This window comes from Poecilia formosa, unplaced genomic scaffold (assembly GCF_000485575.1).
Source record: "Poecilia formosa unplaced genomic scaffold, Poecilia_formosa-5.1.2 Scaffold78, whole genome shotgun sequence".
Lineage (NCBI taxonomy): Eukaryota > Metazoa > Chordata > Actinopteri > Cyprinodontiformes > Poeciliidae > Poecilia > Poecilia formosa.
In genome coordinates, this window is record NW_006800017.1 from 1,210,801 (window position 1) to 1,234,730 (window position 23,930).

General features: G+C 36.4%; 3 protein-coding genes across 7 annotated transcripts in view; 2 read left to right on the top strand and 1 right to left on the bottom strand.

The window, feature by feature from the left end:
- Positions 1-1,642: 1,642 nt before the first annotated feature.
- LOC103140976 (neuropeptide B-like) lies at positions 1,643-2,850 on the bottom strand. Its single transcript, XM_007556357.2, has 2 exons — positions 2,523-2,850; positions 1,643-2,035 (listed from the first exon to the last, which is right to left on the bottom strand). The coding sequence occupies exons 1-2, from the start codon at positions 2,778-2,780 to the stop codon at positions 1,907-1,909; spliced, it is 387 nt and encodes a 128-aa protein (XP_007556419.1). The 5' UTR covers positions 2,781-2,850; the 3' UTR covers positions 1,643-1,906.
- A 1,047-nt stretch (positions 2,851-3,897) lies between these two features.
- On the top strand, positions 3,898-8,320 carry LOC103140975 (B-cell receptor CD22-like). 2 transcript variants are annotated; one of them, XM_007556356.2, is made up of 9 exons: positions 3,899-4,366; positions 4,446-4,775; positions 4,865-5,110; positions 5,583-5,840; positions 5,990-6,080; positions 6,482-6,533; positions 6,762-6,898; positions 6,988-7,038; positions 7,133-8,320. In XM_007556356.2, the coding sequence occupies exons 1-9, from the start codon at positions 4,312-4,314 to the stop codon at positions 7,137-7,139; spliced, it is 1,227 nt and encodes a 408-aa protein (XP_007556418.1). In that variant the 5' UTR covers positions 3,899-4,311; the 3' UTR covers positions 7,140-8,320. The 2 variants fall into 2 exon arrangements, with proteins under 2 accessions (XP_016528986.1, XP_007556418.1); XM_016673500.1 differs by lacking the exon at positions 7,133-8,320 and having other exon boundaries at positions 3,898-4,366; positions 6,988-7,042.
- A 3,898-nt stretch (positions 8,321-12,218) lies between these two features.
- The window catches only part of rnf213a (ring finger protein 213a), a 34,502-nt gene continuing 22,790 nt past the window's right edge, over positions 12,219-23,930 (top strand). Inside the window, exons 1-24 of one of the 4 annotated variants that reach the window (XM_007556362.2) lie at positions 12,219-12,407; positions 13,641-13,756; positions 14,429-14,586; positions 15,080-15,598; positions 15,695-15,790; positions 15,891-16,039; positions 16,125-16,295; positions 16,709-16,914; positions 17,048-17,346; positions 17,431-17,693; positions 17,864-18,076; positions 18,178-18,370; positions 18,624-18,679; positions 19,659-19,833; positions 19,915-20,073; positions 20,159-20,257; positions 20,342-20,464; positions 20,669-20,852; positions 21,050-21,223; positions 21,334-21,486; positions 21,571-22,181; positions 22,953-23,112; positions 23,205-23,422; positions 23,549-23,686. In XM_007556362.2, coding sequence (XP_007556424.1) covers positions 13,657-13,756; positions 14,429-14,586; positions 15,080-15,598; positions 15,695-15,790; positions 15,891-16,039; positions 16,125-16,295; positions 16,709-16,914; positions 17,048-17,346; positions 17,431-17,693; positions 17,864-18,076; positions 18,178-18,370; positions 18,624-18,679; positions 19,659-19,833; positions 19,915-20,073; positions 20,159-20,257; positions 20,342-20,464; positions 20,669-20,852; positions 21,050-21,223; positions 21,334-21,486; positions 21,571-22,181; positions 22,953-23,112; positions 23,205-23,422; positions 23,549-23,686 — 4,617 coding nt within the window. In that variant the 5' untranslated portion in view covers positions 12,219-12,407; positions 13,641-13,656. Of the gene's footprint in view, positions 12,408-13,640; positions 13,757-14,428; positions 14,587-15,079; positions 15,791-15,890; positions 16,040-16,124; positions 16,296-16,708; positions 16,915-17,047; positions 17,347-17,430; positions 17,694-17,863; positions 18,077-18,177; positions 18,371-18,623; positions 18,680-19,658; positions 19,834-19,914; positions 20,074-20,158; positions 20,258-20,341; positions 20,465-20,668; positions 20,853-21,049; positions 21,224-21,333; positions 21,487-21,570; positions 22,182-22,952; positions 23,113-23,204; positions 23,423-23,548; positions 23,687-23,930 lie in introns of all 4 variants that reach the window. The other 3 variants (XM_007556359.2, XM_007556361.2, XM_007556360.2) reach the window with 3 other exon arrangements.

Below are 23,930 nucleotides of genomic sequence, written 5' to 3' on the forward strand. Positions count from 1 at the left end.
GTAGTGTGAATTGACATTTGATATTAATATAATTAACATGTCACACTTAAAACAATTTTCAGAAACAGAAATTGTTTATCATTTTGGGTTCATATATGTTTCCCCGGCATGTATGTGGACTGTGATGACAGTCCACTACGTCTTGTGATGACTGTGGACTGTAATACACTGGATTATTTTTCATTTTTGTACAGTTCAATAATATCTCCAAGATAACATTTTATCAAAAAGATTTTGCTCTTGCTGCTGAATGTATAATACGGGGTAAAATTCCACCAGTTTTTCTGCATCCACTAATTCGGCAGAAAGACTTTTAGATCTTTCTACCGTTTTTAGAAAGACCTACAAGTTGCTGTGTGCAAAGTGTGGGAATTTGACTTGATATGCCATAATATGTATGGCATATCATAGTGTAAAAAAAAATATATATATATTTATATATATTTATTTTTTTTTTTTTTTTTTATAAGTCCAAATTCTGGCAAATTACCTTCTGCAATTATCAAAGACTTCTGGGCGATTTATTTACTGCCATTTATCATAACCCACTTCACAGATACAGCAAGGTGTAATTCATAACCAAGCAAGTCTCAGTTTTCCTCGTAAATACAGTAGATCTTTAACTTCAGATAGAGGTCCCATCTCCCTTTCACTTAAAAAGATTGGGTGAACCGAAGGGTCAACATTTTGACAGTTTTCATATATTTGGTTTTGATTTATCAGAGACTTGCAAATATATTTTTTTTAAATTTACTTTGAAGCCCATTGTTTAAAAAAAAAAAAAAAGATGTTTAAACTCAAACCGCATGCACATATGTCTGTCCAATTGGACCTAATGATTCAATCTGTGATGGCAAATGTATCGGATAATGCTGTTTAGGCGTAATATTGTGTTCTGGGAATAGCACTCGCCAAATGATTTTCAATAAGTGACTTCAATCTAGAAACAAATGTGATGGGAAGAACAGGTGCAAACACTAAATGTACAATCTCCATTAACTCATTTATCAGTTGCACATGTGAGCATTTTTAGAAAGACCTAAAAGTTGCAGTTTAGATGCTTTTCATCCGTTCTGACTAAAGTTGCAGAATTTTACTATGAAAAATCTGTTAAAAAAAAATCAAAACTGGTAGATGACTCTAAATACTTCCAGCTTTAATTGCCACGAAATGCTACTCTACAAATCAATGTGACAATGGTGATGACCTTGCATGTTGATTTACCCATCAGTGTGATTGAGTAGACCTTCTAACAGCTGTGGTTAGTGTTAATATTGCAAAGCAGATTAGCAAACAACTGTAGCTGTTCCAACTATTTGTTTTTTTCTGTTCATTCTGTAATTTTATTGTATATTAAGGGATGAAGTAACACGATACTCCCGAGTGTATGCCAGATTTTTTTTTTTTTCACCCACTCATAATTGCTCAAATAGCTGTGGCTTAAATGTAGAAATGTTGAGTTGCATCTATGTTCTATCCTAAAAATATTCTTTCAGTTTAACAAGCTAGAGTTAGTGAATGTATCATACGAAATAATAAATAATATCCTTGGCAGTAAGTTCCAGGATGGTGTTCAACTTGCTTTGCAAACTTTTCTCCGCTGCCCAAGTGATGAAATGTGAAGAATCAAATTACATCTTTGTGATTTGCATTTTAACCAGATCCACAGAATGATCCATTTATTGATGTAAACTCAGATCAAATATGAACAATAACACTAAACCAGACAACAATTAGACATATTCCATGGTAAAAAAAAAAAATAAAAATAAATAAATAAAGCAAAAAGGGAGCATGAAAAACAAACTTCCATCAACAGCATTACCCATCACATTAAACATAGATGTTTTTTTGGAGTTTTTAAATGTCCTTTTAAGAATTATGCTTCATGATCCAAGGACAGCAATCAGTCTCCTTCGCAGTCTGAGGAGTCCAGGGAGAGGAAGATGTCTGCTTTGCACTTCAGAGATCCCTTGGTTTCCTGGAAGAGTTCGCAGCTCTGCAGGTTTGGGGTAATGTCTTTAATGCAAAGAGGCTGTTTGGAGAGAATGGAGACAGATAATTAGAGAATCAGGATTAAAGTATCTAAAACCACGACTAGTTTTGTGCACTTGAATGAAGATGAGTTTCAAGCTGCTTTTACGCAGCAACAAATATTCTGCAACTTTATACTGTGTGCATTCATGCAAAGCTTGTAATATCCTATCCATATTTTTTTAAAAGAAATTATTGTAGATTTATTTTCTGCAATATTGTAGAATTTTTTCGTAATGCTGATGTGAAAAATATCGGGGTACAGAATGCAAGCCCATAACGGTTCGCTTGTGTTTTCTCATTAAAGTTTAAGTTTTTGCAGCGAAAAGCCATTAAGCAAGAAGTAAATAATTAATACATAGAAAACGGAAAAAAGAGTGCTGCCAAATTTCTGTAATCTTATGTTTAATCGTCTGCTAAATAATGAAGAAAAACAAACAAAAAAAAATACATTGAAAAGTTGCCTGAGCAAATGGATTCCCACTAACCATCGTCTTTAAAACAGAGTTATGAGAGAGTAACTGAGATAAGACGCTGCTGGTGGCAGACTCTCCGCTCTCTGACGGGGATTCCTCCCTCCTCGCGTACGATGACGACCTCCGGATCCCGGACAGCAAGCCGGACGCTCTGCCCACCGAGTAGTAGTTCGGTCCGGCCACCTGCTTGTACCAAGCCTCCGACGGGCTGCAGGCGACGAGAAGGCAAAACGCTACGATAGGAAACATAAGTTTAGAAGTCATCTCCATGTCGAGAGCGGAGGTCTGAGCTGCTCCTTATCTCACTTCGGCTGCTGGCTCTTCTTTCTGAGACCAATCACTGACCAAGATCCTTTTATAGATCTCCAGATGATCATCCCGGTGATCATCCCGTCGTCACGAGAGAGAGAGAGAGAGAGAGAAGGAAGAGAGCGAGGAAGAAATTTCTTGTGGCACTAAAATCAAAAACTTTGATTTCTCACTTTGTGTTTTGCCTTTTAGGTTTGGTTTTATTTTGCTTAGTTTTCCCTAAAAAAAAAAAACACACACACAATTGTTTCTATTACATTGTGTATACTCTGCATTAAATGGGAGTCGCGTATGTCGTTAAGGTGCAAAACTATAGGGGCTATAATAGATTGTATTAGCAATATGTAATTATACTGTTTCTGGATCCCAAATAAGCAACCATCTGTCAGGGTGTTGCAAGGATTCATCTCTTCCCCTCATTTTTGACAGGAGTTGTAGTTGACAGAACAGAAAACTCTTGGGTAAAATTTGCCAACACTCACAGTAAAAGAACGTCTTTATTACGAGCCTCAACTAACAAGTCCATTTGTCAAAGTTCATTAGAAGAGAACAACTTTTATCTGTGATTGTTATAAAGCTGAGCAATCATGAAATCATGCTTGACATAACAGAAAATGAAAGTAAATTTCATTGTGTTGCGGCATCAAATAAAAGGTATCTTCTTCTTTTGTGGAAGTCACTGAAGCAACAGTATGTTGCCCTAAGATAAATTCAAAAATGGAGCATGTAGAACTTAATAAAAAATATATCTCGGGCAGAAGGGATAATATATAAACATGGTGGATAGATGAGTTGGAGAAGGTTCTGCTATTAATTCAAAGCCAAACGTATTATTTTGCCGGTCTGTAAATACTGATGTTTTAAACATTAAAAGCATTGTTTGTGATCATTAAAACACAGTGGCGAATATCTCACAAGGTTTTAATAATCATATGAATCCCTATTGTTTCTAAATTATTTAAGAGTGAAGAATTCTTGTGGTCTGTTGGAACAACACTAGATCCTAATTTATTCATTTTTTTTACTCAGAAATGACCAGAAAACTCCTTTATGAACAAATAAAGTGGTAGCCCATCATCATCAGCAGTGAGATAAACACTATGTTGGCGCGCTGTGTGATCGCGTTGCACAAAACCTATTAAACCATCATGGCTCCAACCCTGCACTTACTGTTAACCACAACATAAGAACATCAGGTTGCAGTGCACGAAGCGTGGCTCCCTGCATCGAGATCTTGTACAACTCAGGTTGACATGCGAAGAGCCGAAACAGGCTTTGTGTAAGTGACCTGATTTTTATAGGCTGAGAAGTGCAGCTTTGACCTAAGACCCTGTTTTTTTTTTCATGACAGGAAGCTGCACATTGAGGTGACAGATAGAAAAGCACGCAAAAGGACAAAAAAAAGAGACTACCTGTTCTTCCACTCTGTCAGATGTTAAAACTTCTGTTAAAATTAAAAGACCTGAAAGATTTAACTTGACTCGGCCCGAAAATGTTGGCTGAAAGCAGACAATTGATGTGGACCCTGTTGCTTCTATTTGCAGGAGGTAAATGCAAACGACGTTTGAAATATTTCTCAGCTATGGTATGTTGCAACATGTAGACATTTTTTTTTTCCTTTTCCAGACGTTTTCTCCAGCAAGTGCTTCGTGGATTACCCCCAGCAAACCATCTGTGCTGTCAGAGGCTCGCCTGTTGTCTTCTTTTGTATCTTTAATATTATTGAAAAGCAAGAAGTAAAAAGGTTCATGTGGGCTTATGTGAAGCCTTCTAAAGGTCGTTTTCTTTTAACTTACCCTGGGAATGTATCTGAAAGATTTGAGTACACCGGAGACAAAGTGCATAACTGCTCTTTGAAAATACACGAAGTGAGCCACTATGATGCTGGGAAATATTTTTTCAGATACAATGCCAACAAAGGATGCCCCGCTAAACGTCTAGTATTGAAAGTTATTGGTAAGTCATTTGTCATTTGATTTAAAATCGTACTGTTTGCATTAAATAAGTGGAAAATTTAAAAGAAAATCAAATTCAAATTTTCATAGATCTGAATATTTCGGTGCCAAAAGAAACGATGAAGGAAGGAGATTCAGTAAATCTCACCTGCAAAAACCGCTGCGACGGTGAAGAAGGTTCATATGGGTACAGCTGGTTTAAAGACGGCGAAGCCATAAATGAAGGACCGGTACTTCATTTGACAAACGTGTCCTCTAAACATTCAGGGAACTACACTTGCTCCCTAAAAATGACAAACGGAACAACTTCAGGAGTCGCTCATGTCGATGTTGAATGTGAGTATGGGCCTCAACAGAAAGACTTTGATGTGTACAGAGTCACCCATTTGATCCCTCTGAGTAATGCTGACATTTCTTGACATTTCAAGGGTTTTTTTTTTTTTTTTTGAAAATCAGTTTGAAAGGGAGCTTTGAGAAAAGTATACAACTTTAGTAGTATTTTTTATTTGTGCTTTTGATATATTTTATTTTTTCAGTTATTTTTTTTCTCAAAGAAATTATTTCATTTTCCTAGAAGAAATTATTTTTAAAATGCTGTCTCCACCAAGAAATTTTTTGTTCCCAGCAGTGACTGTAGTTTGTGTTGTATAAGTGGATGTTGAAGGCAAGACTGCAAATGTTTCATGCAGCAGTAATCTGCAACTTTGTTGTGATAAATCATCTCCCCTGACACTCATTTGCACAATATGCCCCCCTCTGCCCCTGAAAATAAAAAAACTAAACTGTAAACTCTTTCCTTTATTTTCAGATGGACCCAAGAACACATCTGTGCTTGTCAGATCATCGTCTGAGACGGGCGCAGACGGCAGCATTGTCCTGATCTGCTGCAGCGATGCGCACCCGCCTGTGGAAAATTACAGCTGGTTCAAAATAGCAGACGGTTGGATCCAGAAAGTTGGACATCAGGCTGAGTTGCTTCCTGTTGATGGCGGTCAGTATTCATGCAGCGTCTCCAACAAACATGGAAGTCAAAACTCCACAGTTTTCACTTTGAAGAAGAAGAATCGTAAGTATTTCGCTAAAGCCGTCGCCTTCTATGAACTAGTTTTTGGAAAATGCATTAAGAAGCTTATTAGGTTTTGTTTTCTTGCACTTTTATATAACTTTTTTAAGCATCCCAGACAAACTATAATGTTGTCGTCGTTTTTTTTACAGCTTATTGGACATTTATGAAAGACATGCTTGTCATTATCAGTGTCAGTGTTGTGCTGCTTCTAGTTGTGACATCTGTTGTTGCTGTTTGCAGGTGAGCTGTCTGTTCGTGTGTGGCATTGGTTTTAAACATCTCTATTAAAGGCAGATACATTCTTTAGTGTTAGCGACCTTACTCTGTGCACAGAGCACGCACAAAGCAGCTGTTTACACGTTACTCATCCTTGTAGGACGCGCTTTTTATTTTAGAGTAAAGTATTACACGGAACAAACTGGAGAACCTTGCGTTTTTTTTCTGAGCTTAAATTACAGACAAACGTATCATTCAAAGCTATAGAATCTGATGTTTCTATAAATATTAAAAACTGAATGCAGAAAACTGAATGAACACAATCGTTTTTTTTTTTTCATCAATATCAATTTGTAATATTTTCTCTTTATTTTCATTGAAAAACAATCACTCTAAATTATACTTTTTTTTGTGCTCTTTTTCAGGCTCACCAAAAACAAAATAAGGGCAGAGACAGAACATCTGGAAGAAATGCAGGTCATCTTGTTTTGTTTCCTTGATTTAAACCGCAGACAGCATTGTTCTAACGACTGTTATCTGAAGCCAAATCAAGTAAACATCTCAAACTCTGAGTCATCACAGATAAAATGCGGGAAAATAACCTTTTGTACGGCTAGGGTTAAAAACTTTGACTTCTAATATTTACTTAAACATTTCTGTTTCCTTTATTTATCTACTAATATGTGTTTGCATTTTTGTATTCAGAGGACAGATGGTGCAAATCGACTTAGGACTGAAGACAGTCACCAGTCACAAGCTGTCAACGATCTTAAGGTTGAAGAAGCTACAACAGAAATAATATATGCAACTATTGAATTTCAAAAGGGAAGAAAGAGAGCCATGTGAGACATTCTGACATTTTTAAACCCGTTTGTTATAATCAGTGAAGAGAATAGATGGTACAAGTGCTGATATACATTTTAACTTTCAGGAAACGGGAGGATTATGAAAATGAAACTGTTATTTACAGCACAGTTCGCAGGTAAAGTCCAGCAAACGTGTTTTTTTTTTATATATATATATAATCTTTTGATTTAAACAGATTTGTTAAAAAACATTTTATTTCTTTTTTTTAGGAACTAGCTTTTGAGCCACTGAAATAGGACATTCTCTTGATGTGAATCCTCACAGCAAAGTCTGAGTAAGAGCAAAACCTTCTGCCTGGGGGATCTTTCTGGTTGGTGGATGTCTCCTTAGATGATGAAAAGAAGTACAGCAACTCACATTTAGTCTGTCTGCCAGAAAGTATCGCTCTTGATGATAACTGAAAAATAAAACTTCAATCAGATTTACTGAGAAATTGCTGAAGTCCAAAAGTACCATTGTTTGTCGACATTTGCATATTTATTGGTATGTGACTACAGAACAAGTTGTTTTCAATGACTAACAGTGAGTTACTTCTCTCCATCTCTTTTATGTGAGGAATCTTTCAGAGTATGATTCTTGTGAGACACTAGAATTTTCTTAGAAATGTTCTCAAAGACATACAAAAAGCATCTCCGAAAAGTTTGGAGTGTTTCCTTCCCACAATCCCACACACCTTATGCCTGTCTAGAAAACCTGACAGGACTGTTCGGTTTTTACTTCTAAAGCCAAGAAATGCATTATTTTAAATAACTGTTGAATTTTACCTGTAAATTCTAAAGAAAGATCTGAAAGTCTGTCTGTGCAAAAGTGACTCATCCGCCGCAATAGAACGCCAGCGCCTCACCACCTGCTACCACTTCCTGTGTTGTTTACTGGCCATTTTTTCCACAACTGCTTTTGTGGCCTGCTACATAAATCTGTGGTTCTTTCAGATGTGAAGTTGAAGCCGCACATGACCACTATGACCGTATAACCACTCCTACATGCTTTCACTGGGTTGGAGGTTTGTTTGTCTCTTTTCATGAAAGGATCCAGATAGTGTTTGAAAATGGATTCGCTTTTCCAGATTTTGATTTGGACATTTTTCTGAAGTAAAATTGTGAATTTCTTCATTCTTGCTTGGTTGTTAAATGAAACCACTTTCTCTTACATGGGCATCAACATCTGGAATAAAACATTTGAACTCTGCACTCAATCTAAACCTTTCTGACTTCTGTTAATCAAAAGAGACAGAGTCTTCTCACAATGGTAGCATTAACCCATTTCACTCAAGTCCATCTTAAGGCAAAGCACATTTGATTAGACTTAGATAAATATTTAGGATCATGACGTCCTAACATTAATATGTAATTTTGATGCTTTAAGGTTTTGTAAAAAACAAAAACAATAAAAGTAGACTTGAAGTGGATGCCTCAGTTTGCCTCCTTTCTTGCATTTTGCTCTTCAGGGAATTTAGAAATGCTGTCGTCATAACTACGTCTATCTCAACACTTCTCACTCTCTGGGGATGTTGTTGCCCTCATAGGGTACGCAACATACTCTGTCAATGACAGTCTTTGAAGAAAAAAAAGGCTATTTGTATAGCTCTCCAACAAAACTATGAACTATGAAGATTGTTTCATCTACATCATTAAAAAACCATGAGCAAAACTGAGGTTATGGAAATCAGCAAAAGATATATCCAGATTCTTTCATGTGCTGGATCTGTTGCTCAAAAAGGTGTGACAGTGACTCAAAGATCAAACGTACACATAAAGATAATTATAACCTATACCGAGTCTTGTTTGTGATTACTGTGTAGCCAGAACTCGTCTAGATCAGCCAGTACAGCAAAACCTCAAACGCACAAAGAAAGTCTTGTGTGACTCTCAGGTCATCGAAGCATCTGTTAACTCCAAGAGAAAGATAGACGTGTGAGATATTTTATTTAGCTGCAAACCATTTTTTCATAGAGCCATTGATGCAGAGTCGCTCATCGACTGCGTCACCTGCAGGCTAGAGCAAGACGGACTCCCATGTGAGTGATAGATGTGTGATATACAGTGAAGTTTGCAGGTAAAGTTCAACAAGCATAGGTTAAACATTAATAACCAAGTGCTTAAGGCAGCCTTGGTGCAAACATGTCTTTTTTTTTTCTTTTTCAGAACATCGCCATTAAACCCCCCGCACATCACAGACATCAAGCAACGTCATTTTGAGTTATAGATGTACAGAGAAAGCTTTGATGGCGTCTGTTCTTTAATACGCATGAAAGAGAAATGAAAAACACAATACTAGGCAACTCTTGTCTGATTTCTCTAAAATAATGAAGTACCTAGATTACACAACATGTGTTTGTCTTTGAAAGTTATTTCCCAACTTGCATTTAAGTTGTAGTCACAGAAATCACACTTCTGAAAATTTTCACGTGCCGTCATGTCACGCCCACAAACTTTAAATGCAGATACTCGATTTAATCACAAGAGGCAGAACAAAGAACAGCGGGAAGACATCCACATTTTAAACACAAAACCACTGACTAGATGTGAAATGATTTCAGCCTTAGCTTGCATTGGAACCCTCTTTTTCATCTTATTCTTGATGTTACTGTCTCTTTAAGACTGTGACAGCATCCTCATAAAATGACCCAACATTAATTATCAATCTAGTTTTTAAAACAGGACGAGAACTGAAAAGCCCTAGTGAGTTTCTATTTCCTCACAAACAGCATCTCTTTTGCTTTTTGTTTGGTTCGTTCAAACTTTAGTAAAGCGTTTAGAATATCACCATGCTTTGGTCTCACATTGCTCTTTGCATTGAAGGAACCGTATGTAACTGCTGTATTCTTCAGGATGAAAGACACGTCTCCTAATCTTAAACCCTGACAGCCCGAGTGAACCTTTAGCTCTGAGTGCAATCCATGTTACCATGGCATTATGTTTGAACAAAAACCTGAAAATGTGAAAGTGGAGTGATCCTGCTGAAACACCAATCTATGGTGATAACCCATGTGACTCTTATAGATGACTGAAGAAGTCACCTGTGAAATCCTTTGGCCGAGATGTCACTTTGTTCCACACACACACTCAGATTCTGTCCCACGCTGCCCTCTGCTGAACATCTAGGAGCACAGCATGGCCTTTTGATCAATTCTGAGTGTCCTGATTTGTGGAAAGCCTGAACAAACAGCGAATGAGTGTCACATGAGCGCTATAAGGAGAACTGACTCATAACAACAAAGGTCATCCTGGAGGCATTTCAAAGCTTAAGCTTTAAGTGTTTATTAAATTGTTAATCGGGTGATGCAGACTTATTTAAAAGAACATTTAAAAGAACATTTAGTGTGAGATTGATCTGCTTGTTTTGCTTAAGTGTGCAGGTCGTTGCAGTACCAGTTATTTTTTGTGATATTAAATTATCTAATGCTGTTTTTAGCTTTGGCACAGCCTGGATGTAGCTTCAAAGTGCCAAACAAATCAGTTCTTTCTATCTTGAGGGCATGCTGTCTCCAACTAGCCAGTTTATCCAGTGCTGTTACTAGGCAACTAAACATTCCTCTGAGATTTTAGGTTATGTTCCCTTTGGAAGTTTTGTGTTTTATTTAACAGTATTTTAAAAGTCAGATTTGATCACTTTTGTTTCACTTCCAGTTCTACAGTTCTACTTATAAGTGTTGGGTTGTTTTTCAAAAGAGAAAGTGAAAGTTAGCAATGAAGACTCTTCCCTTACATTGCCAAGCTATAATTAACTTTTGACAGCACAGAAACATTTGCAGGAATCACTTTTAATCTATCTTGAAGTAATATAAATATGTCCAATGTATGAAAAGAAAAAGTTCTACTGCAACAGTGTGTGAAATCAACTGTAAAACAGGTTGATGGTTAAGTCATGCTTCGGTTGTTGTTCTTTTCAAGAAAATTACATTATATTTCAATAAAATTAACAATAGCCCTGATTAGACTAAGCCAAAAGCATTGCTTACATATAAAAAAGCAAGACTGATTAATATAAAAAGAATGATGAACTGGCATGAACTGGATAATGAACTGGCATCTCCAAAGCCCAGATGTCATCAATAATGAAGCAATGTGGAATATTCTTGACTAATTAAACACTAATGAAGAGTTTTAGGATGTCATTTAGAAGCTAGGAGAATTTTTTTCTGAAGTCTTTCTGACTAAAGGTGTTTCAAAGAAACTTCTTCCCATAAGTTATAAAATGAATATCTGGTTATACCAAATATTTAATTTTAAACTTGTTACAGTTAAACAAAATGTATAGTATTTATACACTGATAATACTAAGACCACCTGCATTGGCTCACTGACCCAGACTGAGATGTTCAGTTTATCGACAACAGAAAACCACCAACCTGGACTAGAAATGCTATATTCATTCCCAGCTGAACCAGTAACACAGGCCAGACTTACTCTTCATCCCCACTTGAACAAATGACCCAGACTAGGGATGCTCCATTTAACCCAGGATGAATATTCTGTGTTTAGCTCCACTATTCTAACCTTCTATGAAAGTAAACACAGAAGTTTAATTTAATTTCAGTTTTCTTTTTCACCTGGGGCAAAGAATATATTTTTTTATGCTAAGTGGAAGCAGCAATCTGCACTAGAGATTCACGATTAAGCTCCACTTGAACCAACAACCATGGATGGAGATGGTTAAGTTGTCCCCAAATGTTGAAGATATAACCAGTTTTATTCTTGTCACTAGTCACTGGTCATAATTGTAAAACTAAGGTGTGTTTGTACACAATTCAGTACAAGCACTAGTTTAAAAAAATCCACACATTAAAACAAGAAATTTAGAACACACGGGATTGAAGATATTTTTATGTTGCTTTTTAACAAAATTCGACCCCAGATCTTTTCGTCAATATTTATTTTTTTTCCTCCACTTTCTGTTGCTCTTGTCCATTTGAGAAGGGCTTAACAGAAATAACTTTCATTAACTGATTAGTTGGGATTCCAGAAATGTGTTATCTTAGTTTTGGTGCATTATTCTTACATTGTACTGCATGTATTTTAGCCAACAAGGATACATATGTATGGAGGGACAGCAGTTATGAAAGTAGGATGTTTGGGGAACATTTTTGCCCAGAGGGGGTCACTGTTTTATAATCAGTGATTTGTTTTATTACACAGCTCTTGAAATCTTGTTATATAAAAATAATTTTAAGCACCCATGTACTTCAAATAAAAAACGGAGGTGAAATTACCAATTATTATTATTTTTTTTTTTTCATTTATATCTTCACATGAAGTTGGGATCGGAACTCGCACGTTTATGATTCATAATAAAAGTAAACTTTGAAGGTTTACGCCCATTTAGGATGAAACGAAACTTTAGGAGAGACGGAAACGTGCTTGAGCGAAAAGACGTCTCAACCCAGAGCAGCCAGCAGTGAGTCATAGTATATGCAGCAGAGATGGTGTGTAGACTTTACTGAACTGGACCGCAGAGAGAAGATTGAGGACCCACTCGGTTCTGGTGAGCGCTGAAATGTTTGTTTTTGCTACAAGCCACCCGGCATGCTGTAACGCTAGTATCCTAATCCTATTAGCTGGAGAGACTGTAAGAGCTCGTTGTGACAAGACACAGCTGAGTAAGTGGAGGATTACTGGGCTAAAACAGTGTTGTGGTTCGGCGTACACCTAAATTTATAGCTGTCATGAGTTAGTTTCTGTTTGACAGAAGGGAGACGAAGCTAAAGTTAGCAAGTGTTAACTACTGGGCTAGGTAGCTCACTAGCTGCTCATAGCGGTGGTGGTATTTTTCTGATGCAACTTATGGCTTTTAGTGAGGATGCCTGATGGGACTTGTTATTTCAATTATCATGGTAGCTGTAAAAGTAATTGCTAAGCTATCGTTCACGTTTTTGTGTAGTCAAAATAACAAGGAAGTTATTCGCTGATATGTGATTGGCCGACATATATAGCCAAAGATCGTTTGTTATGAGATGATGCTGCACGGTACAGTTAAAACAATCTAACTGTGTTGCCTACAGTTAGATTCGTTCAGAACTGGAGGTTTTCAGCTGAAACAAAACTAAACGGCAACAATTACCATCTTAATAATGATTCACATTAATGTGAAATAAATCATTATCACAAATATTTACTAATAAGGTTGACCCAGATTTGACTTGAAATAATAAAGAATAAAATACAGCTAAATAAATTGTGTTATTTATTTTAAACCCTGCATTAAATGTGAGCCCAGTAGGTTTAATAATGTGATTCTTTACTGTTGCTGTGCCTCACATGACTAATATCTGCAGGGTGGAGAAAGGAAAATGAAACCCATCAGAAAGTGTGCTAATCTAGGAGTACCAAGTGAGGTCTGTTGAACTTCAACCAATTAGCTGTATTTTTTTCTTTATCTTAAATATCGTTTTTTATTTAGGATAGAAACCTTAAGCTTTTCTTACTTCACCTCTCCCCTCATTTTTTTGCGGAGGTCAGTGTATCAACACATGGTAGTTGGCAGGACAGAGGGCTGCTGTGTAACAGCTCCCAGTGACATTTTTATTGTGATACACAACAAAGGACTTGCAGGTCAGTTTGTTGCGTAAATGTTGGTCAGAGATCATGAGGTGAACTACTTTTCTGTGTGTAAATCTGAGCACTCTATCGTGATACCTTGCTTGATACAACAGAAAGTGAAAGGATACTGCCTTATATTGGGGAATCAAATACAAGATACTTACGTCTTTTGTATTAGTCACAGAAGCCTGACGATGAAGTGTCCAAGATGTGACTATGATATTTTGGATAAGAAATCCAAGTTTTGCAGTCAGTGTGGCCTCAGGCTTCCTGCCACAACATCAAACACAGAAGGTAAGTGGACAAGTTTAGAGATTCAGTTTATTCTCATGTATTAACTAATCCATTTTGAAAAAAATATGTTTTTATGCTCACATGTTTAAAAATTAAACAAATCTGTTTCTTAAAGAGAACATTTTAAAGAGCTATAAAAAACCTTTAAATTACTTAATCTTTTATAGTAGTAGTGTCATCTATCTCATGTGTTTACATTTTATTGTTTTGTGACTTTAAGTGAAATTACAAGGTTTGGTCAAATGTAACTAAGATTAAGCTTTTTGGAAACAACCACCAGTGGTGGATTTGTTGTGAAACAAAAAACATGGTAGAAAGCACCTCATGCCCATTGTTGAGCATGGTGGAGGATCTGTGATGCAGTGGGCAGAGCACATTTGCAATAAAAAAATCTGGTCAACCTCTGTTCTATGATATCAGGTTATAATTTGATGCAGAATATTATGGGTTTGGAATAGATGGATATTGAAGTATGGTTTTATTTCATTTTTAGTACCAAGAATAAAATAATAACCTAATCAACTTACTAAGAAGTTTAGATCAATTGTATATTTTGACTAATTGCAGTTATAAGCACAAGTATGAAAAAATTGTTTTAGAAATCAAAGTTGTTTTAAAGTATCTGTTTTTTAAAATTAGATTTTTATTCTTAGCTTTATTTCTCTGTTGTAGACACAGAAAATCAGCCAAAGTCCCTGATTGCAAACTCTGAAAGCAAAATGGAGGAATCAAACTCTCAGAGAAATGTCCATCATGCAGAGAGCATGGACTCCAATAAATCTTCCAAACGACCAAATGATGAACAACTCAACCCAAAGAAAAAGGTGAGAGTAAGTAACCTGAACCGTTTTACTCTTCTTATTGATAAGATTATCCTAAATATTGACACCAAAAACTGTTCCTGTGGACACATAGCTCATAGTTATTCATAACATAAACAAGGTTTCTATGGAGTATGAAAAAAGTATTGTGATGAAAATAGAGTATACAATAAGGTTTATTATTTATTTCCAGACTCCGTAAGTCAGTCAGCGGTTTTAGCAGCTTCAACTGCTGAAGCCTGACTGCTGTACAAATATCTACCATAAATATATTATGTTTACAATGAAATGCAGTTATGTATTTACATTTTTAGGAAAATGTATAAAAGTGACTCAGAATCTGTAAATTTGAGTCATAAGAACAGAATTTTGAATTGAAAATGTAAAGAAAACTTTGAGAAATTGTGTGATATCTGAAACAAGGTCAGAATTAATCCTTTGTATGTCCAGAAGGTGATTTATTTGTTAAAACATATATATTTTCTTTTTGTTCTTTTTATAGAAGAAAAAAAGAAAGAAAAACAAAAAGAAGAAAGGTGACAACATGCCTTCAGACCAAGATCAGAGTCAGTCTGACCCGTCACTCGTATCTTTGGAAGACAGTCAGGGAAAGATGACACAAGAAAGAGGAGACTCCAGTGACAGTGAAAGCTCAGATGCCAATATGGAGGAAACGACAGACTCACTCCAAGATAATCCCCCCTCACACCAAGATGATTCCCCCTCACACCAAGATGATTCCCCCTCGCCCCAACAGCAGCCTACTTCATTACCAGCTAATGGCACGGCAGCCTCCTCTAAAAGTACACCGATTGAAGAACCTGTATCTACAGCTGAGGAGACTTCAAGTCAGTCTGAAGAAACCAAAGCTAAGGAGACTGATGCCAATAAGTCAGTTCAAGATCAAACACCTGAGAAAGGAGCAGGCGATGCTTCAGCTTCAGCTCAAGCTTCAGCCTCAACAAACAAGCAGTCTGTTTCAACTGAGGGAGCAAAGCCTGCTGATCCTGAAGAGCAAAAGGTTACCCCAAAAAATTCAAAAAACAAGAATGAATCTGTTGTTACCGTAGAATCTAGACTGGACAAGAATGCTAATTCAAATCCAAATGCAAAGCAGGCAGAAGAAACGCATCAGAATGCTAAAGGTCAAGGTGATCAGAAACCGAAAGGAAAAAGTCAGCAGGACCAGAGGCAGAAATCAGCGCCATTAAAGGTACTGTTGGTTAATGTTTGTTGTACAAAATTGTTAATGAAAAAGACCTATGTAAGGTGTGTATAAATAGCATTTATAGCATTTATACTTAACATTGCAGGCTGATAACTCAGGCTCCAGTGTGGATCCGGAAAATAAAATGGAGACTGAGAACAGGCAGGATGAAGTTTCAGGCGATGGAAAGCAACAAAATCAAGACAATAAGAAAAGCACAAAAGCCAACACTTCAGCAGCACCACTGCCTAAAACGTAAGATACATGTAACTTTAAAAAACTACTTTTATTTTTGAAGAATTATGTTCAGTAAACCAATTTTCTTCTCTTTGTTTTCTAGGCAAATTCAAAACAAAAACGTTGTCACACGAGACAGGCTCACAATTTACTTCCATGCAATTCTTTCAAAGGATTTTAAATTTAATCCTGATGAAGATCGAATCTTTATCAGAGCTGGGAAACCTATTGGAAATAGCTGGAAAGAAGATATGGCTGAGCTGGAAGTAACCAGGTAGGAAAGTGCCAAAAACCCAATTTAATCTTCGGTTTTAACTCTTTGCTAAGCTATGTTTAATGTTGACACAAAACTGTTTCACCTTTTGATTTTAGGAGGTTTTTACTGTTTGAATGGCTTATATTTAAGAGTGAAAAGCTTTTCTATAAAAAATATTTCCGTAAAAATGGTGAGGTAAGACTTGGCTAGGAAAAAAGACACCTTGAAGAAGCATTATTTAAAAATAATTTCAAATCTGGCTCTGGTTGCAAACAATAAAGAAATAACAAATAATTAGAGATATTTCAATAGTGCATGAAATTTAAGAGAAATATATTGTTTTTGGTTCTTCCACAAACATCCAAAGTTGAACTTCATCCTCGTCTCACTGATGTTACAACATGTGCCCTATAATTTGTTCTCCTCTGCAGGGATCTTGGAGAGCATGGTTTTCTTGTTGAAGGATGCCTCATAACGAGCAAAGACAAAACTGTGTCCGAGTCCATAGCATACAAATATGTTGTCTATAAGAATAAAAAGGGTATTTATGAGTTTGAGTACATTTACAAACTGGACTCTACACATCACCATACCAACAGATGCTTGTTTGTGAACAAACACCTCATCACTGATGATGGTAAATAAATGTAAAAAACATCTTCTCTCAGTCAAGCTGTGCAGTAATTTTAGCTAGTATTGAGCAGTTTAACCTATATTAAGCTGTGATTGTTTAGCAAACACTAGTATTTGTTTTGTATTTTCTGGTTAAGGGGACTGGCATCAGTATGATGACATCATCTGCGCTGAGCCTTCAAAGGGCATGTTCCCCCGCCTCAAGGAACTCAAGGAAAAGTTTTGGCCTGATCAACGTAAAGATCTGATTCAAGGAAGAGAAATTGCTGCAAATGTGATGTTGGAGTCCATATTTGATCTTCTAAAGAGCTGGAGTGATACCAACGTAAAAAGTTTTCAAATTCAGCTAAATCAGTTTTTCCAGGTTTATGCAAATCCTTTTGTTTTTGAGGAAAAGCAAAAGAAATGGTACTCCTTACAATTTGGGGAAGACGATGTAAGTTCAGAAATTGTATGTTTGTAATCTAGATCCTCATTTTTGGCCAATTTAACTCACTCTTTTTTTAATGCAATATTATAGGTGAGGAAAATCCTGAAAGAGTTCATGCTGACACACGTGATCCCTCAGCTCCAGGATAAGGGGTCTACATCTCCTGGGGTCTACATCCCAGACCCCATGAGAGCAGCTGTGGTCATGCTTCACGTGTGGAGACAGTACAAAATCAAACTTGAAAATCCTGAGCTCCTCCGCCTCTGTTCTGCACTGTGTTTGCCTGAACTAGAGAAGGACACATTTCTTCAGTACTGGGCAAATTTTTCTCAAGCTGTTTCAGTATTCAAAAAGTAGGTACCCAAAATATCTTTTAATTTTAATTACAAAACATGAATTTTAGTAAAGAAGATGATTAAGACCTATGTTTGGAAGCAATGATGGAGAATAAATGCTCAGGCATTTTATATGTAAAACATACAATCCCACAGATTATTAACCAATTTTTAAATGTTGTTTGTAGTTTGCCAGAAATGCTGGTGGATCTCATCAAAACAGTCAAAAGAGCTACAATGCCTCGATGGATTATGGTACTGCCACTCCTTCATCTGCTGAGAGGCACGATAAAGCCCTTTGAAGGAAAAACCTCTGGAAACAGAAACTATAGTTTTTCCTGGGCAGGTTTGGAAGACATTGACATTAATAACCAAACGTACTTTTACAGTCAAGAGAGGAAGTAAGACCCATCAGTCTTTAGCTGTCAGCACATTATTTTTAAGTTTTCATTTTCAAATAGACCAATGTTACTGACCACCTTTTTGATTGTTTCTTTTTCAGAGCACTTATAAATGTGATGAAGAACAACAGTCACTTGATGAAGGTGGATCCACTTTTAGTTCGGTCCTGCTTGTACCTGATGCCTCTTGAGGGACAGCTGGAATGTAGCACCAACATTAATCCTGAGCTTCTGGACATACTTCAAGTTTTTACCAATAAGGTTCCTGATGAAATTACAGCCATCAACTTTCAAGTGAGTGGAAATCTGGACAACAATAGTGGTAAATGTAGATGAAACCCTGCATGGTCATTCATCATATTTCTGAAGCCACCAGATTTTACACATATCTCAATATTGCGTTATTCCCAATCAATTTTGTAGCTGCAACATAGACATATGAGCCTCTAACTGCATGAAAATGTGTTACCTTCTTGAACGTTAGTCAATAGTTATTGGTGACAGTGTCAATTAATTATATTTCTGGTTTTCTGCTATGCTTTTCTAGAATGTCACTGAAATTCTTGCCCACATCCAACAGCACCTTGTTGAGGAAAAATACAGGTAGTGACATCAATATATGACACTATTATATAAAATCTTGTGTGTTTGTGAAGCCTGCAAATTGTATTCATTTATGACTAGTACTAGCTAAGGATTCAAGCAATGATCTTTACGTTAAGTAACCAGAACCAGTCCCTTTTTATATTAAGGACTATTGTCAACATTAGATGAGTGCGAGTTGTTAGAGATGGGTGTGTAGTCACAATAAAACTGATAAGTTAAGGGTTGCAATCTAGGGAAAAAGAACACAAAAGTTATTTAAATTTGTGAAATTCGCATCTTTAACAGCAGTTAAACTTAAAAGCATCAATTATGTTTATGTGTATAACTCAGAATAATTACTTTATGTACATGCTGTTGCTTAAAGAACACTAAACCTGGCTGTTATAGCATGGGCCAATGCTCAGCTAATGACATAAGATATATTACAAAATATTCACGTCCAATGTGAGTTCATAAGGCAAAGAGTTTGTCCATTTCAGAGGAGTCAACTTGGTATGAGATCTGGCTGGTTTGTTTCTGGCAAATTTGAAATTACTAATGGGAATGCTTTATTACTCTTCGATCTTTTTCCCTAAAACTGTTCCACCAAATTACCATACAGTAGTGAGCCAGGAAGTACTTGATTTAGGAAAAGAAAACAAAACCAATCAGTGAATGCAAGCTGGTGAAAATCTCACTTTTTTGCACAAATAAATTTTTATTCATTTTGCTCAGATAGAAAAAAAAATAAGCCTCTACTGCAGTTAACGCCAGCCATAGCGAGTGAGTTTGTCATATTTGGATAGAGGAGCTATGGATTTGATTTAATAAAGCCATTCATGAATGTCAGTGGAAAATTGGTACAGATTATTTTGGCTGTGCTTAATATTTTCTTTTAAAAAACATGGTAAAGAACTCACCCCGGACTGTAAAGGTATAAAGAACCATTATATGTCTGAGTATCACCGAACTCATCTATTCATTTTCTTCATCATAGCGGCTTCACACAGGTTTACAGGAAGGAATGTCTGACAACTGCATTGAGATTGTTAGAGAAGCTCTGCAAAGGAGTCAAACCAGGAACTTCTACCCAAAACTTTCCTGAGATCCCTGTGGCAGCGACACATCTTGTTGCTTCAGTTTTAGACTTCTTTTTGTCTAACAAGGAACAGGTAAGAAACACAGTTCATATATGTGATATTTTAGTTTGCCTTACATTAATTTGCACACATTAAAATGTAAATACTATTTAGGAGTCTGAGGATGCAGATCGCGAACAGCAAAATGCAAAAGACTTGGTAACATGTAAGGGGATGGAAATCATGAGAAACTGGATGAATCGGTCATTCAAACAAAGTTTACTAAAGAGGGGACTGACATCCTTTTACTCAGCAAAAACAACAGAACTGGAGGTGAGTTTTTTTTAATCTATTTAGCTGAATACTAAATATTGACAAAACATGCATCTTATAGATTTTTTTAATTCTTGCATTTCAGACATGGAACAACATTATCTCCATTAACTTTGAAGATAAAAAATGTACAAAAGAATGGAGGCAAACATTTATTATGGACTTTGAGGGCAAGTTCAAACAGGTAGGTGATACATTGGAGAGTTAAGATTATTTTCAGTCAGAGATAACGGTGATTTAATTAATTTATGGAATTTTTTTGTTTTAGGAAACTGCACTTGATCAAATTGAATTCTACTGTACAAACATAGAGGAGTTTAGTGCTTCCTATCCACATGTTGCTGCCAGCATTGAGAAGTGTGCTCTTGAAGCTGTCACATCTTTGTGCCAGGTATCAGACTTTTAATTTTATTGCTTTGCTTCGCTAGCTTTTGGCAGTGTTGGCTATGTGACATGTATCCAATGGGCAAAATGGTTGCGTTTCTTAAGCATATTATAAGCACCTTGAAAAGAAAGGAACAATTAACAAAAATAGACTGCACATTTTAATTTTTTCCATTGATTAGCTGAATGATTGTCTTCTCATTGAATGCAGACCAGATCTGAAGGGAAACTGTTTGAGAGGTTTAAGATAAACTGGAAGTTTGGGAATCTCATCTCTGCAATCATCCAAAAGTCCTGGCCCAGGGATGGTCAAGGAAAATATCAGGAGAAGGAAGAAGTGGTCCTTCAGCACCTCCTCTCCTGGACGGCAGCTAAAGACATTTTTCATCTATATGGTATTTTTTCACTTTAAACAAGAACCTATAAAACAATATGGTCTGAAAAAAGCATTCTTTTGTTTGGAGAGGCACACAAAACTGAGTAACCCCTTGTTTAAAAAAACAAACCACAAACTGGAGATAATTAACACGTGATTTAGCTGGTTGCTTTTTTTAATAAAAAAAAACATTACTTTTAAATTCTATATGTACAGGTGCAGACAAGAAGCTGATTGAGAAGCTCTCTGAAGATGCCAAAGACCGATTGGCCATAGCCATATCAGCCTTCACAGCCATAATCAACCAGCTGATACATGGAGACATTAAGATCAGTCTGCTCAATGTCATTCTGGAGAGGAAAGACGCCTTCTTAGAACTGCTGAAGATTGGTAAGAAATTCTTTCAAAATAAACACTGAAATTGAAACAATTGACTAAAAAAGACTAAAAAAACCCAAAAAGAAACTGTTGATATTTTTGTATTGTTATGTTTTTAAAAGACTGCCTCACTGAGAAAGAACAACACAGGGATCTTTCCAAAATGAAAAGGTTTTTGCAACACAGAGCAGAAGAAGTTAAGGCTGTGTACCACGAAAAGGAGCTTGTGGATGTCATATTAACAATGTGCCACAAACTTGAAGAACATATGCCAGGTCTGAAGCTTACATAAATAAGTTTAGTTTACTTTAATTTGTTGTTGCAAAGTTAACAGGTGGTTATTTAATTTCTTTTATTAGTTGATGTTTCTGACCTGGAGGACAAAACACAAGTCAACATTGAGATGATGCCCTTGAACTATTTCATGGAAGCTCATCATTTTGACCAACTGGCTACCACAATGTCTGACATTGTTACCTTCTTCAGCCTGGACGAGGAAATAAGAGACATGGCAACATTCCTGTACACATTCAATGAAAGTATTGTCTTACAAATGTGTTGGGAAAAATTTGCCAAAGAAATGGCCAGGGACGAAATGGAAGATGCGGATGGGGAGATATCTGACTTCAGTGCCACACCAGAAATGATATACAATCAGATCTACTTGCCTTGTAGGGATGAATACAAAGACATCTACACTCGCTTAAAAGATGGAAGCATAAGACTTGAAGAAGTCGACCTGCTTTTCAAAGCCTACAAGGACAAGTATGAAGATCTCACTCAGGAGCTTGACATCATGTGTAAACAGGAGACATCTGCAAACAAGCAGTGGATTCATAACAGGGTTCAACAGGTCCAACAGTATCACGAGCTTCATCTCGCTGTGGCCTCTGCTAAAGTTATTATGATGGTCAAAGACACACTTGGTCTTCAAGGGGACTTCCAGGTCTTGGAAACGCTGACGGATGTTGTAAGTAGTCATGTTTAAATATGTTAATGTATGTGAATAATCGGTGTCATGAATCATCTCATAATCAGTCAAAAAAAAAACTATTGAGAGTTTGTCTGAAGGATTTCACCTATTGAATCACTTTAATCACACTTAAAAAAAGAAAAATGATTTGAAAGAGGGTGAAAGAAGAGACGAATTCAAAGTTTCCAAACATCTATTACATTTTATTTTCCCTATTACCATGACGGGTCCGTGTCACCAACACCAGAAAATAACTTGATATTGTAGGGCAAGAACGTTTCTGCTTTATATGTCAAATGGAAGTGATAGTGAGCTTCTGCTCCAACAGTAGTTCTGCTTTTCTCAGAAACTTTATGGACCATGATTAGTTTTAGTTCTGTGTGTTGACTGGGCAGTTCCTCACTTTTGAACAATCGATTAGTTGGGAACCCAGAAATAAAATTGCTAAAGAAAGTCATTAAATTGTTGCAGGCAGAGGAAAAAAAAAAAATATATATATTTTTTTTTTTTTTTTTTACATATTGATAAGCATTCAGACAAACCTAAAATGAAATCACTTCGGGGTCATAACATTCAGTGACATCTAGAATGTTAAATATTCAAGATGTCTTGAGTATAAGAGGTTGATTATACTAAATCTTAGTGTAAGATTTACTATAATCAAGGACATTTAGTTAAAGGTATGTGAAAAGTCAGATGGGGTGTGTTTATGAATATTACACATTCATAGAATGTATTCTTAATAACTCAATTCCCATTTCTCTTCAGATTCGTGAAGACTTTAAGAGAGAACCGCTAAATAGGATTGACAACGACTTGATGCAGGCAAAGATGGTGCTGGTTGACATCACAGAGCCTCGCAGGTTGTGTTTACAGGAACTAGAACTCAGACGACACTTTGTAAGATGGGTAAAGGATGCCCTAGAGGGTGTGTATACTTCTGTTTTCATGTAATACATTTTTTGTAAGTGGTATGTTGGGAAAACTATTTGAAAATGTCCATTTAAATTGTAATTTTAGATATCAATGAGTTGAAGGTGTTTGTCGACTTGGCTTCCATCTCTGCTGGAGAGAATGACATGGATGTGGATCGTGTTGCTTGTTTCCATGACGCCGTCCTTGGTTACTCTTCTGTGCTTTATGAGCTTAAGCCAGACTCTGGTTTCCGTGCCTTCAAAGATGTGCTCAACAAGCTCTGGAGGGCTTTGGAGAATGACAACAACTTGCCAAAAAAACTGGTGAGAGGAGACATTATAAAAAATGAATAAGACTTTAAGATTATTTCCAAGTATTCATATAAATGTTAATATTTGGGGAATAGGATATTTTATGATATCTTTTTTTGTTCTTTTTTTATATTTTAGCGTGACAGTGCACGTCACTTGGAGTGGTTAAAAACTGTGAAGGACAGTCATGGGTCAGTGGAGCTATCCTCTCTCTCGTTGGCCTCAGCCATTAACAACAAAGGCATCTACCTAATCAGTGCACGGGATGTGAAAAAGGTAAAAACACTTCCGTAAGATAGATTGGTCTGTTTGTTTATGCACTAAAGACGTCATCTTTTAAGAAAATACTGTTGAAACCCGATATTTACTTGCACCAAAAAAAAATACACATGCACATTTCTCACTGTCTGAAGTTAAACTTGATCAAACCTCTCTTGTTTTATGTCAGTTAGAATGACCAAAATTATTTCTATTTCCTAAATACCAGAAAACTTAGTGAGAGCACCAACCTGCTTCATGA